The sequence below is a fragment of the Ailuropoda melanoleuca genome, chromosome 11 (genome assembly GCF_002007445.2).
Source record: "Ailuropoda melanoleuca isolate Jingjing chromosome 11, ASM200744v2, whole genome shotgun sequence".
Classification (NCBI taxonomy): Eukaryota; Metazoa; Chordata; class Mammalia; order Carnivora; family Ursidae; genus Ailuropoda; species Ailuropoda melanoleuca.
Window position 1 is genome coordinate 91134504 of NC_048228.1, and position 11865 is coordinate 91146368.

General features: G+C 45.4%; 1 protein-coding gene across 1 annotated transcript in view; it reads left to right on the plus strand.

Moving 5' to 3' along the window:
• The window catches only part of LGI2 (leucine rich repeat LGI family member 2), a 31900-nt gene that overhangs the window by 795 nt on the left and 19240 nt on the right, over nucleotides 1–11865 (plus strand). The window contains exons 2-6 of the mRNA XM_034670959.1: nucleotides 1–184; nucleotides 2086–2157; nucleotides 3933–4004; nucleotides 6012–6083; nucleotides 11399–11470. Coding sequence (XP_034526850.1) covers nucleotides 1–184; nucleotides 2086–2157; nucleotides 3933–4004; nucleotides 6012–6083; nucleotides 11399–11470 — 472 coding nt within the window. The remainder of the gene's footprint in view (nucleotides 185–2085; nucleotides 2158–3932; nucleotides 4005–6011; nucleotides 6084–11398; nucleotides 11471–11865) is intronic.

The following is an 11865-nucleotide window of genomic DNA, read 5'->3' on the forward strand; positions in this document are numbered from 1 at the left end:
GGGGCGGCGGTGGGGCGCTGGGGCGGCTGCTGCTACTGCTCGGCGCCGCGTGCCTGATCCCGCCGGGCGCGCAGGTGAGGCGGTTGGCGCGCTGCCCCGCCACTTGCAGCTGCACCAAGGAGTCCATCATCTGCGTGGGCTCCTCCTGGGTGCCCAGGATCGTGCCGGGCGACATCAGCTCCCTGTGAGTGAGTGGGACCCCTCCAGTCCCCGCCCCACCCTGCGCCCGCCGCCGCCGGGGAGTTGCCTCTGGCGCTGGGACCGCGCGACCCTGACCCCACTTCCCAGCCTCTTTTTGGCGTTTGGGTGGGGGCGCGCTAGGGGACGTGGGTGGAGTCTCGGGCCCTGGGGAGGGTGGAGGGAACCCGAGCGCCAGAGCCTGGGAAGCCAGACAAGTCCCCGTGCAGTGTTTCTTAAAGTGTGGCCCGCGGGCCACCTGCACCAGACTCACCTGGGGGAGCTTGTGCCAATGCAGATTCCTGGGCCCGCGCTGAATGAAGCGGGGTCTCAGGAGTGGAGCCTTGAAGTCTGCATTTGGCGTCCCAGGTGATTCTGGGGGCGAATTAAACTTTGAGAGGGGTGTGTGGGGAGGGGTGGTTGGGTAGGGGCATGAATGTGCAGCCCAGCGTGACTGGAGTGAGCGTAAACAGGGGAGGGATGAGGCCTCACCATCCCATCTCCTGTCTGGGGCAGTGGTTTATACCGTGGCCTTCTCCCGACCCGTCCACACTGCAGGTTGGGAAGAACCCGAGTGAAGGCATGCAGCCTCTGGAAGTGGGGGGCCAGCTCCTGAGGCCTGGAAGAGGGGAGCATAGGGCTTGGCAGAGCTTTGGGACATGTGGGGCACCCAGGCCAGTGGCCAAGAGCTGGAAGGCTGCCTGCCTTCTCGCCTGGCGCTCACAAGCTTCTTGCCCCTCTCCCCAGCACACGTTATGCTAGCTGCTTTTTCAGCACTGGAGGAATTGACAGGAAGGGTTCCCCCTTATTTCTTCACCTGTTAAGGGATGCTTTCAACCTGGCCTCACACAGCCACTCTCCCCCACAACCGTGTCTCCTAATGGCGGTGGAAGGGGCTACAGGGCCCTATCTTTGCTGGGCAATGTTTCCCGTTGAAAGAACTTCCTCCTTCCAGGCCAGGGTGCTGGGGTGACGCCCACTCAGTCACAGAGGCAGGGAATCCCAGGGGCGAAGTTGCCCAGGTCCCTGGTACTACAGTCCCCTGCTTCCCACCCCAGGCAAGGTCCAGGGCTGAAGGGGTTCCCATTTGCATTATAGAAACTCAGGATGACCTGGCTGGCAGCAACAGAGGGACTTTTTGATTCCTAATGTTGCTAAGTCGTGTGCCAATGGAGGATTCCAGAAATTGGAATTCCCCTTGTTAAATCCTTTAGAACAGCAGCTGCTTAATTGATCTGCGCGTTAACTGAAATAATTTCGAACTAATGTGTGGAGGTCCTGCTGTGGCCAGAAAGGATAGGGGACCTGGTCGCAGAAATAGACAAGCTGCTTGCCCCGGCATTGACCATTATATCTGGCAGATGGCATTGCCTCCCACCGCACATTCAAGTTCAGGTGTCTCTTGAGTTTTTCCCCAAGGCTTTCACAGTGCATTTAATCAGAAATGCTCCGAGTGTCTTTCAGAGATGCGCTTCCGAGGGGAATGCTTAATCCTACCCTGGAGTTTCTCCTGCCGACATTAATGCTGTGTCTACACAAACAGAACCATGGGCAAAGGTGAAGCAATTATCCATTTTCAGCCAGGGCCTCCTGTAGTTAAGAAAAGGAAGTGAGGGGATTGATTTAAACTTGCTGAGATAATGTCTGTGGAAGGAGCTAGACTGATGGTAAAGGTTTCTATTATTCAGACTAGTTTTCATATTGATCCAGTTCATTGGAAAATGGCTTAACTCTTCTTGTTTCTACCCCCGAGAAGCCTCTGGTTGACGATTTTAAGCCTCACTCCTGAGTGGAGGAGTTTGAAATACAGGTGGAGGATAAGGCTGGTTGCCCAGCCCGCAATAACTTCTTAAAAAAAAAAAAACAAAAAAAACCCTAGGCCTTGTTTTGCTTCTCTTTTGCCTATAGGAGCCTGGTAAATGGAACGTTTTTGGAAATCAAGGACCGAATGTTTTCCCATCTGCCTTCCCTGCAGCTGCTGTGAGTATGGGAAGTTCTCTCTGAAAATGGGGGTCCCGAAGGTGCAGTCCTAGGAGGGGCCATCTCTACCTTTTAGGTGTCAGTCCTTCCTTAAATACCCCAATAAACTCTTGGTGTTAACTTGCCCTGTGGTGTCCCCACTCAGCTGAGTCTCAGGCTCTTTGCTCAGTGTCCCCTCCTTCTTTTGACACATGTTTTCTTCAAGGACTTTATCATAGATCCCAACACCTGTATTTGGCATGATTACACTGAATCATGACCTGTATTTCACCTAAATGAAGTGTTTCCCAGACGCCTCACTTTGAAAGAAAACCTACATTTTAAACTTTTTATGTGTCTCTGGAAATAGAAGCATTTTTTAGTTGACCGAGTATGTAAACGATTGGGCAGCATACTGTATGTTTATATGGAAAATTTTATTTAATCATCCCTACAAGGAGAGTTTATTTCCCCCTTTGACAGATAAGAAAATTAAGGCTCAGAGGAGTTAAAGAACTTGTCCAAAATCCCAGGCAGGATTCTTTATTTATTTATTTTTTTTAAGATTTATATATCTTTTTGAGAGAGAGAGAGAGTGCCCACACATGAGTTGGGGGAGGGATAGAGGGGGAGGGAAAGAGAATCTCAAGAAGACTCCCCACTTGGCGTGGAGCCCCTCCCAGGGCTCCATGTCAGGACCCTGAGATCATGACCTGAGCCAAACATCAAGGAAATCAAGAGACCCTCAACCGCTCAACCAACTGAGCCACCCAGCACCCCTCCCCCCCAGCCAGAAATCTAACCCACACTCAACAACTGTTCTGCATGCAGCCACTCTTGGCGAGTACTCCTGTCATGCCCCGTATCCCAGTTCAGTTATTGTTTGCTGATGAAAAGAAATGTCCAAAAAGCAGTTTTCAAAAGCAAGTCAGTGATAGGCGAAGTCATGAGTACATAGCTCATTCTGTTTGTTCTGTTTCTTAAATCTGAGATGACATTGAAAATAAGCGTGTACTACAGAAAACTAGGAGGAAATAGCCTTTAGGAGGTCACGTCTCATCCTAAATCAACTTAATGTTGGTATTTTTAGGTTCTCGAAATGTTATGGACCTACTTACGACATTGTACTTGACGTTTTAAAATCTGTGATTTCTTGGAAATTGTAGTTCTGTTAAAATATGCTTTCCATAGGCTAGAAATACAATTTTAGGTATTTCACCAAATAGACTGAAGTGGTGACTAACAGAAACCTATGTGCTGATAAAGTGGCTTCTGAAGATTTCTAGAACTCTTTTATTATTTCTCATGGGAATGTATAATATGGAAGAAAGGATTTTTTTATTTTTTTATTTTTATTTTTTTCGGTCACAGCTGTGTAACTTTGGTCAAGTCACTTAACTTCTCTGGGCACAAATTTCCCCCCAGATAGAGTCAGATTAGGTCCTTTTAGATTTCTGATTCCATGACTGCTTGTGCATGAGGAAGCATTCACTGGCTGTTTAGTTGTGCTGAGTGGTAGAATGTTTTGAGATAACAGCTATCAGGTCTTATTTCCAGAGACCCACAGGGGAGAAAGGGTGGAGCCGTGAGGGTGACCAGTAAATCCAGCCAAAAGGAATCCACTTGCCAGTGTCCATCAGCATCTGTGAGTCGAGTTGTGCACCTAATGTGTCAGTCTTAGGCTGAGAAGAGCCCATGTTTGCCATGGATCAGAACTTAGCGAAAGAAACAAAGAGGGTTTTACTGTGTTACTGAAGGTGCCCACCTCTGCCCTGAAATCTGTCCTCTACTTTCAGATTGCTGAATTCTAACTCATTTACTGTCATCCGGGATGATGCTTTTGCTGGACTTTTCCATCTTGAATACCTGTAAGTTCTGAGTGTGGTCTCTTTGCTGAGCATTTGGTATGCCTGTAGAATCGCTGTATTGCTTTCCAAGCGGAACAGCATCTCTGAGAGCTTCGGGGTGGAGAAAATGGAGAAAACCCCATTCTCTTTTCAGCGCTGACCTTTTATAGTGTACTTGTGTATAAACATGCTGGGACAGGAGGAGGTTGGAGACAAAGCGGGTGAAAGCAAACAAAGAAGGAAAGATACTCATTCATTCTCTGCTGACATTTAATTTGGCATGTAGTAAGCACAATTGGAAATTGCACTGGATATTTTTACCTCTCATAACTAGGCATGGATTTGCTGATCAGCCAGAAATAAAGCTGAAGGATTCTGAGCGTTTCTTATTTTTACGTAAAGTCTCCCCATATGGGGTTACACTTTCGTGTTTTTAATTTGGCCCTCCTATATCCCGTTTGCAGTATCTCCTGTGAGCTGCTACTGAGAGTCTAATTTGATTTTTTCTTTTTTAAAACAAGAGGGTTTTTTTTTTCCTTTTCAGGTGTGCAGTTTTCTTCCCCTAACAATGCGCTCTGCCTGTGTTCTGATTTCATTTCCCGATTTCTTTTCTGATTTGTCCCTCCCTACCCCCTTCATGTCTGTTTCCCCCTTAAATGCTTTCATCCTTGTCTTTTGTAACTTTGTAATAATATTAATCCCGCTATCAGATGGGATTTCCTTACTTAGTATTCAGAGGGATTTTTAAAGCCTCATCTCTGCTTTCTTATCTGAGGTTAACAGGTAGATATTTGAATTCTAAACACATCCTGGGTCTGAGAAAGCTCTGCTGATTTTATGTCCTTAGGAAAGAGGTCTCTGAAGGAATTCTTCCCCCAGAGTACGCATAATATGTATACTTTCATAACAGCCTGATAGTATATGTAATATGGAAAGCGGGGTATGACTGAAGTTCTAAGCCTCACCAGGTTCTATCAAAGCACACAAACAGCTCATGGCTATAGCAAATGTAAAGCTATCCGTTTCCTCTTGTGAGCAGTTCATCTTACTGCCAAGGTTATTGAGGGGAAGTTCACTTATCATTCTATACTGAATTCTATTACCGAATAGACCCCTGATTAAAAAAAGAAACCCACGGACATCAAAAAGATGTCAGTACAAGAATCAAGAACTATTTCACTAACGAAAGGCATTGTGTTGCAAAGCCTCTCCCTTGGACTATCTCATCAAAGACCCTCTTACATTGGATGTCATGGGATGCCATAAACGAAAATTTACTTCCCTGCAGTCTTGGGGAGTAGTTGGCGTGCATTCTCTTTGTGTCTTTCCCATAAAGACTTTAAAGCATGGTCCAAATTATTACTGCAAGGTCCTGTGTGCAAGCCCTAAGCCATTTTAGCACAGAGTGAGAAGTTTGGCCCATGCTCAACTTCATTATATTTCCTATTTTCTAGTGGCTTAGAGATCTTGAGAGAATCCCTGCCTTGTTACCCATTTGTTCAGAGATTAGACTGTGTAGGACACGCTGAAGTCAAGTTTGCCAGAAGCTGAGCTTAATGGAATTCTCCCTCGGCAAAAACTTGAAGACAGAGATGTAAAACAATGGGCTCCCCTCAAGAGACAATGATATTAATGAAAGTATTAATAACCAGGCACTATGAAATGTAAGAAGGTTGGAGTGGGGAAGATGTCTGGAAGCATTCCAGTCTTGCAGAGATTTAAGAATTTCTTGCCTTTGTATAGGGCTTTCTTTTTTTTCCCTTTTTCCCCAAGATGTTTTTACGCATGTTGCCAGCTCTGAACGTGAAGCCTTCCGTGCTGCTTCTGAAAGGAGCACAGAACGTACACTTGCGTGCACGCATGCTTGCACACTAACCCACCTCTCACTTGGCAGCCGGCGCAGCTGACCTAACCCTCAGAGACGAATGTTTTAAATTCATGCATGCTTTTCGATTTTGTTTTGAATATCATTTTTTAGAGATACTAAGTCGAGAAACTTCAGTTGAATGCTATTGCTCTTCTCTTTAGGTTCATTGAAGGGAACAAAATAGACACCATTTCAAGAAATGCCTTTCGTGGCCTCCGTGACCTGACTCACCTGTAAGTCCTGTGAAAAACGTTGTGGGGGCTTTAATGGGTGGAATAAGATCCACTTTCTGGTGCCTTGTGCTTTCTTGACTGCGCTGTCCATAGTGTTGACATGCTGTCAAGGAAACGAATTTCCTGGTTGCCCCAAAGTTTTCTGTGCTGTTGATCGGACAGCAGCCCGGTGTCATTACTCATGCACTTGGCTTTATGATCTTTTCCATCATCCTGATTGGCTATTGTGGACCATGTGACTTCATGTGACCTACAGAGCCCTCTGAACCGTGAGGGGCCCGCGGCCAGTTATGGAGGAGGCGGGGAGGAAACCGCCCACTTACACTGCTGTGTGCGGGGCACATGCTTGCATGCTTTCGGGAGCCTTCTTTTCTTTATCTTTCATGATACTTCGTGACTCTCCATTTTACAGATTTGGGAACTGAGGCTTCCGTGACTCATTGAAGAATGTTGAATGTGGGATCAAAATTAGGATGAAGTAGAATAGAGACATTTTTGTGGTTGCTGTAATTTGAATGCAAATAGCTTTTCCTTTTATGTTGGATTAATCCGCAGCTTAAGCTAAGCTCTCTGGCTTCTTTAATAGCTTTCTGGAGGAAAAAAAAAATTAAACAAATTGATTTGAATTGGCATATCAGAATGAAGCAAGTACACACACTTGGCAAACTTAGGAAACCGGAAAAAATTGTGGCTGTGTTTATGAAAATGTAAAAATAGTCATTGGCTTGGTAGGAGCAATTTATTATTGGGAGCCAGGGCCCATGTGCATGATAGATATTTTGTGATCGAGTAAGATATCATGTCTCATCTTGGTGATAAAAAGAAAATTGGGAGAATAGGAGGATGTTGAGTGGGGGTTTTGGGCAGGGGTGAACCTTCAGCAGGTGCAGCTTGAATGATACACATCTAAAGAGATGATCATTCACATTAAGTCCCGATACAGGCAAAGGTGTCTGTCAACAGGCTCAGGGAGCACTTGATTCTGGAATCCTACCAAGCAGAAGCCCTGTCTGAGTTAAATAAAGCTCGTAGAGTAAGGAGATAAGGGAGGAGCGTGGGAGGTCCAACCATCGATGCCGGAGACTGTCAGCCTCTTGTTGTCATTATTGCTCCAGATTTTCCTTCTTTTGTAGAAAAGTCTTGTTTTGTTGTTGTTGCTTTGTTTTGTTTTGTTTCAGATTGAACCCAGATACCAAATCCCCATATTCCTGTAAAGGTTAAAATAATGGATTTGGAGTCATGTAGACTGGCGTTCAAATCTCAAGGCTGTCATTTATTAACATTGCTTAGCTCTTCTGAGCCAGTTTCCTTATCCTGAAGATGGGGGTGAATATAGCGACCCCACAGGATTGTTGCACGGGGTGGGTTAATGCTTGCTTGCAAAGCATCCAGCCCATTACCCTTGGTAAACGCTCAAGGGCTCAAGGTATGGTTGGCGTTGTTACCACCATCATCAACAGCAACATCGTGGCCTCCCCCACTCGTTGAGAAGTCTCTGTTTTCTCCATGGACTGCTGAGGACCCCTGGCAGTGTGAGCGGCCAGACAGGGTCTGCTAAGAAGACAGCTGTGGATGTCTGGAGAGGAACAGCTGTGGCCAGAGAGATCTGGTTCCCAGAAGTCAGGAATGAGGGGCTTTGTTTTTGAGCAAAAGCTCTGGCAGATCGTGAACCCAAGCAAAGCCCACGTGACTGGCTGAGTTAGCCCAGATATCAATTTTCATTTAACCAATTGGCTGTGCGTCCTTGGTCTAAACACAGGTGTGACCATACAGGTGTTGTGCATGCATAGCTGCAAATCCTTGCACACGCTTGCTCAGGGATGCCTGGGCTGGTATACATGGGTAGATACGTGTATATACTGTGTGTGTGCACAGCTGCACACATGTGTGTTATTTGTGCACACAACCGTGTGTATATAATGCGTGCATATGTGTTAAGAGGCACCTCCTATTCTGAGTGACATGTAGAAAACAAGAGTCCTTTGGGTACTTCTTTTTTTTTTTTTTCAGTGAGAGAGCGATAGAGAACTTGTGGTGGGGGGAGGGGCGGAATGGGGGAGAGGTAGAGAGGAATCAAGCCGGCTCCATGCCCAGCGCAGAGCTCAACACTGGGCTCGATCTCATGACCCTGAGATCATGACCTGAGCTGAAATCAAGAGTCAGAGGCTTAACCAACTGAGCCACCCAGGCAACCCAGGTCCAGAGTACTCCCAATGCAATACTACACCCATCCCNTGTATCTCTCTGTCAAATAAATAAATAAAATCTTAAAAAAAAAAAAAAAAGAAATCCAGATTAAGTTCTGCCTCCCTCCTGGAGCCATTCTTGATCTCCCCTCTGCCCTTCCCATAGTTCTTGCTCTGACTCAGCACCCCCAACACTTGACCGTGGCATACTGGTTGGTACTGTTTCATGATGTCAGTTTTATCTCCCCTCCCCCACCCTGCATTGAAGGTTCCCTGAGGGCAGGACCCAGGCGGATGCTTCATTAGCTAGGCCCCCCCACCCCCCATCCCAGCGTCTAGCTCGGGGCAGAAAGCCAGCGCTGCACTCTACTTCTCGGCAAGTCAAGTGACTTTTAAAATTGACTCCTTAGGGGCGCCTGGGTGGCACAGCGGTTAAGCGTCTGCCTTCGGCTCAGGGCGTGATCCCGGAGTTCTGGGATCCAGCCCCACATCAGGCTCCTCCGCTGGGAGCCTGCTTCTTCCTCTCCTACTCCCCCTGCTTGTGTTCCCTCTCTCGCTGGCTGTGTCTATCTCTGTCAAATAAATAAATAAAATCTTTAAAAATAAATAAATAAATAAATAAATAAAATTGACTCCTTAGGTTGGAGATGCAGGTGGTAATGAAAGCTTTTAATACATTGTTTAAAGAAAGAACCAGTCTTCCCCACTTCATCCCAGTTTTTGTAAACTCCTAAGCAAAGAGAGCAAGGATTTGCTTGTTTAAGTCTCTGGTTTTTATCTTTTATGACTTTTTCCAACACCTACAGGCTCCCATTCTTGTTCTCAAGAAATATAGATCAGGTTTCAAAGCATTGAAGAAGCAGTCCTGATCGGTAACTAAAATCTAGGACATTTGTTTTCCAGCAGGTCCTATAAAGCCCAAGGGACAGGTTGCCGTTAAGTAGTTTTAGAAATAAGTAAGTGCCATAAATGTGTAGACAAAATGAAGTGGAAAGTGCGACGTTATGCACTTAGCGTGAGTGGGGTGGAAGTCCATCAAAACAATTTGGCTTTCTGAAATCTAAATTGAACACTTGGAAAGGTTGCTAAACACACGGCTTCTTTTGGCTTTGACCATTCCGTCTATTCTTGTCACTTCAGTACAGTATGTTTCAATGAACTAAAAATGTTTAGCTAAATAATTAACCTTTAATTAGCTACAAAAAAGTTGTTTGGACTTTCCAGAAACAGTGACCACCAGCTACTAAAAAAGCAAAACAAACATTTTTTTTTTTTTAAGTTCAGAAAGCTACTTCTAGGGTATGTTCAGTCTGATTCCATATTCAGCCTATTTTCCAACATCTTTAAGAACATAGTAATAAATCATNCCCACTCCCCCTGCTTGTGTTCCCTCTCTCGCTGGCTGTCTCTATCTCTGTCGAATAAATAAATAAAATCTTTAAAAAAAAAAAAAAGAACATAGTAATAAATCACTGGAGGGAAAAAAGGTGAAATAATAGATGAAATTGTATTTTAAGCCATTTGTGGTTACCTAGGCAGGAAGGCACATAATTCTGGAATGATTAGGTCTCCCCATAGTCTCTTGGTATCTTGCAGAAGCATGTTTGGGTTAAAATGCGCTCAAAGCTTTCTCTGCGAGCTGATGCTAGGGAAGGAGGAATGCCCATTTCTTTAACTCCTTTCTGCAGTGGATCCCTATGAGGCTAAGAAAGGCTAATTTCATACATGTATTTTGAAGAGGTTGGTGCTGACTTGCCTGCGTGTTTATGATTTATGTGTCTTGCTGTTTGTACTCACCCGTATAAAAGAAAACAAGAGTAGGCATCAGTTTCCTGGCTGACTCCCGTTACAGCATGAGGCCCAGGGGGAAGCACAGACCTGATGTGCCTCTTTCAACACCCAGCATCTTTCTACGTCAAGAGCCCAGCACCGCAGACATTCATCTTCGGCAGGATGATGACAGGGCACTGCGTGACCCTGAATCATCAGAGAAAGGGTTTACGATAATCGTCCTTCCTGGAGAAGGAGAGCAGACTAGGACGTTTTGGAAAGCCCTTCAACACTACGAGCAAAAAAGGCAAAATTGTTTCTGGTCAACCTTCGTTCGTGAGAAGATGAAATGGATCATAATCCGTTGTTCTCTAAACATAGTAGTTCATTGCGGTTTTATATTATCGTGGGGTTAGAGCTGAGCATCTTAATGTGGAAGAGTATTTACTGAATCCTTTCTTAGAGCCACAAGTCAGAGACTTCACTTAGATGGACCACCGAGGGAACTTCTTGGACAAGACTGTACACCTTTTCTCTTATCTTCCTCACTTAAGTGCTTCCTTCATTCACTCAGCAAGGACTTAATGAGCACCTGCTGTGTGCCAGGCACTGTTTAGATGCTGGGGATACAGATGTGGACAAACCCCAAAATCTCTGTCCCCGTGTTGCTTATGTATAGGGAGAGTACACAGCCAATAAACGAATAGGTAATTAAAATGGACAGTATGCCAAGGGACAGTCGTGCAGTGAAGATCAACAGAACAGGGAAGGGAGACGGTAGAGGTCAGGGAAGAGGGGATCGTTGAAGAGAGACCTAAAGGAGAATGAGCTGTGTGTTGGAGTGAGCTGTGTGGGTAGCTGGAGGAAGAACATTCAGGCAGATGAATGAGAAGTTCTGGGGCCTCGGGGTGGGAGCGTGCCTTTCCCGTTGGAGCAGTAGCAAGGGGGCCAGTGTGGGCGTTCTGAGTAGACAGAGATTCAGTCCATTGGTAAGTGGGGATGGGGGTAACTTGACAACGGAGATTTTGTACGCCATCAAGGGGATTTGACTTTTATTCTGAGAGACGTAAGATGCCCATCCAGAGTTTAAGAAATGTGTGTAAATAAAGAGCTTAATAAATGCTTCTGTAAAACACAAAGCAAAAAGACTTACATTGTCCTCCCGCATCTATAACGCTGTCTTTGTACAACAAAACTCATTTCTTTATCTCAGTATCGATGCGCAAAGCCAGAAATTGAACCACGTTGTACTGAAGAGGGTTAGAACTATGTTTGAAATCATTAGCTTTGTTTCAGGGACTTTGGAGTGACAGGGCCTGAGGATAATAACCACATTAAAATATGACTTTCTTGTTCTAGTTCTTTGGCCAATAACCACATAAAAGCCCTCCCAAGGGATGTCTTCAGTGATTTAGACTCTCTGATTGAACTGTAAGTAAGGAAAATTAAGTTTCTGTGTGCTTGTCATTGTGCCCCAGTTAATCATGTCTTTAAGCCCCCCTCCCCATTACTGCATTTCTTTTATGCTGGAGTTAGAAATCGGTGGCAAAGAGTGCATGGTGGGAAAGAGCATACAGTTTATATTGTGTTAGTTAGGTCTTGCCATGTTGGAATACACTTAGTAGCATTAGGCCAATGGTCAGTTAGGCTTGCTGGTGTGAGGGTTCCTTTCTCAAGATAGCAGATCCCTCTGATTTATCTTCTAGCATTTGTCGCTTCTCACTGGACAGTGTGTAAAAAGATCTTAAAGTTTCGGTCGTGTCCGTGGAAGCTATATCCCCAGAATGCCCTGATTCTGTTTGTGAGAACCTGCATCTTGAGGGGTG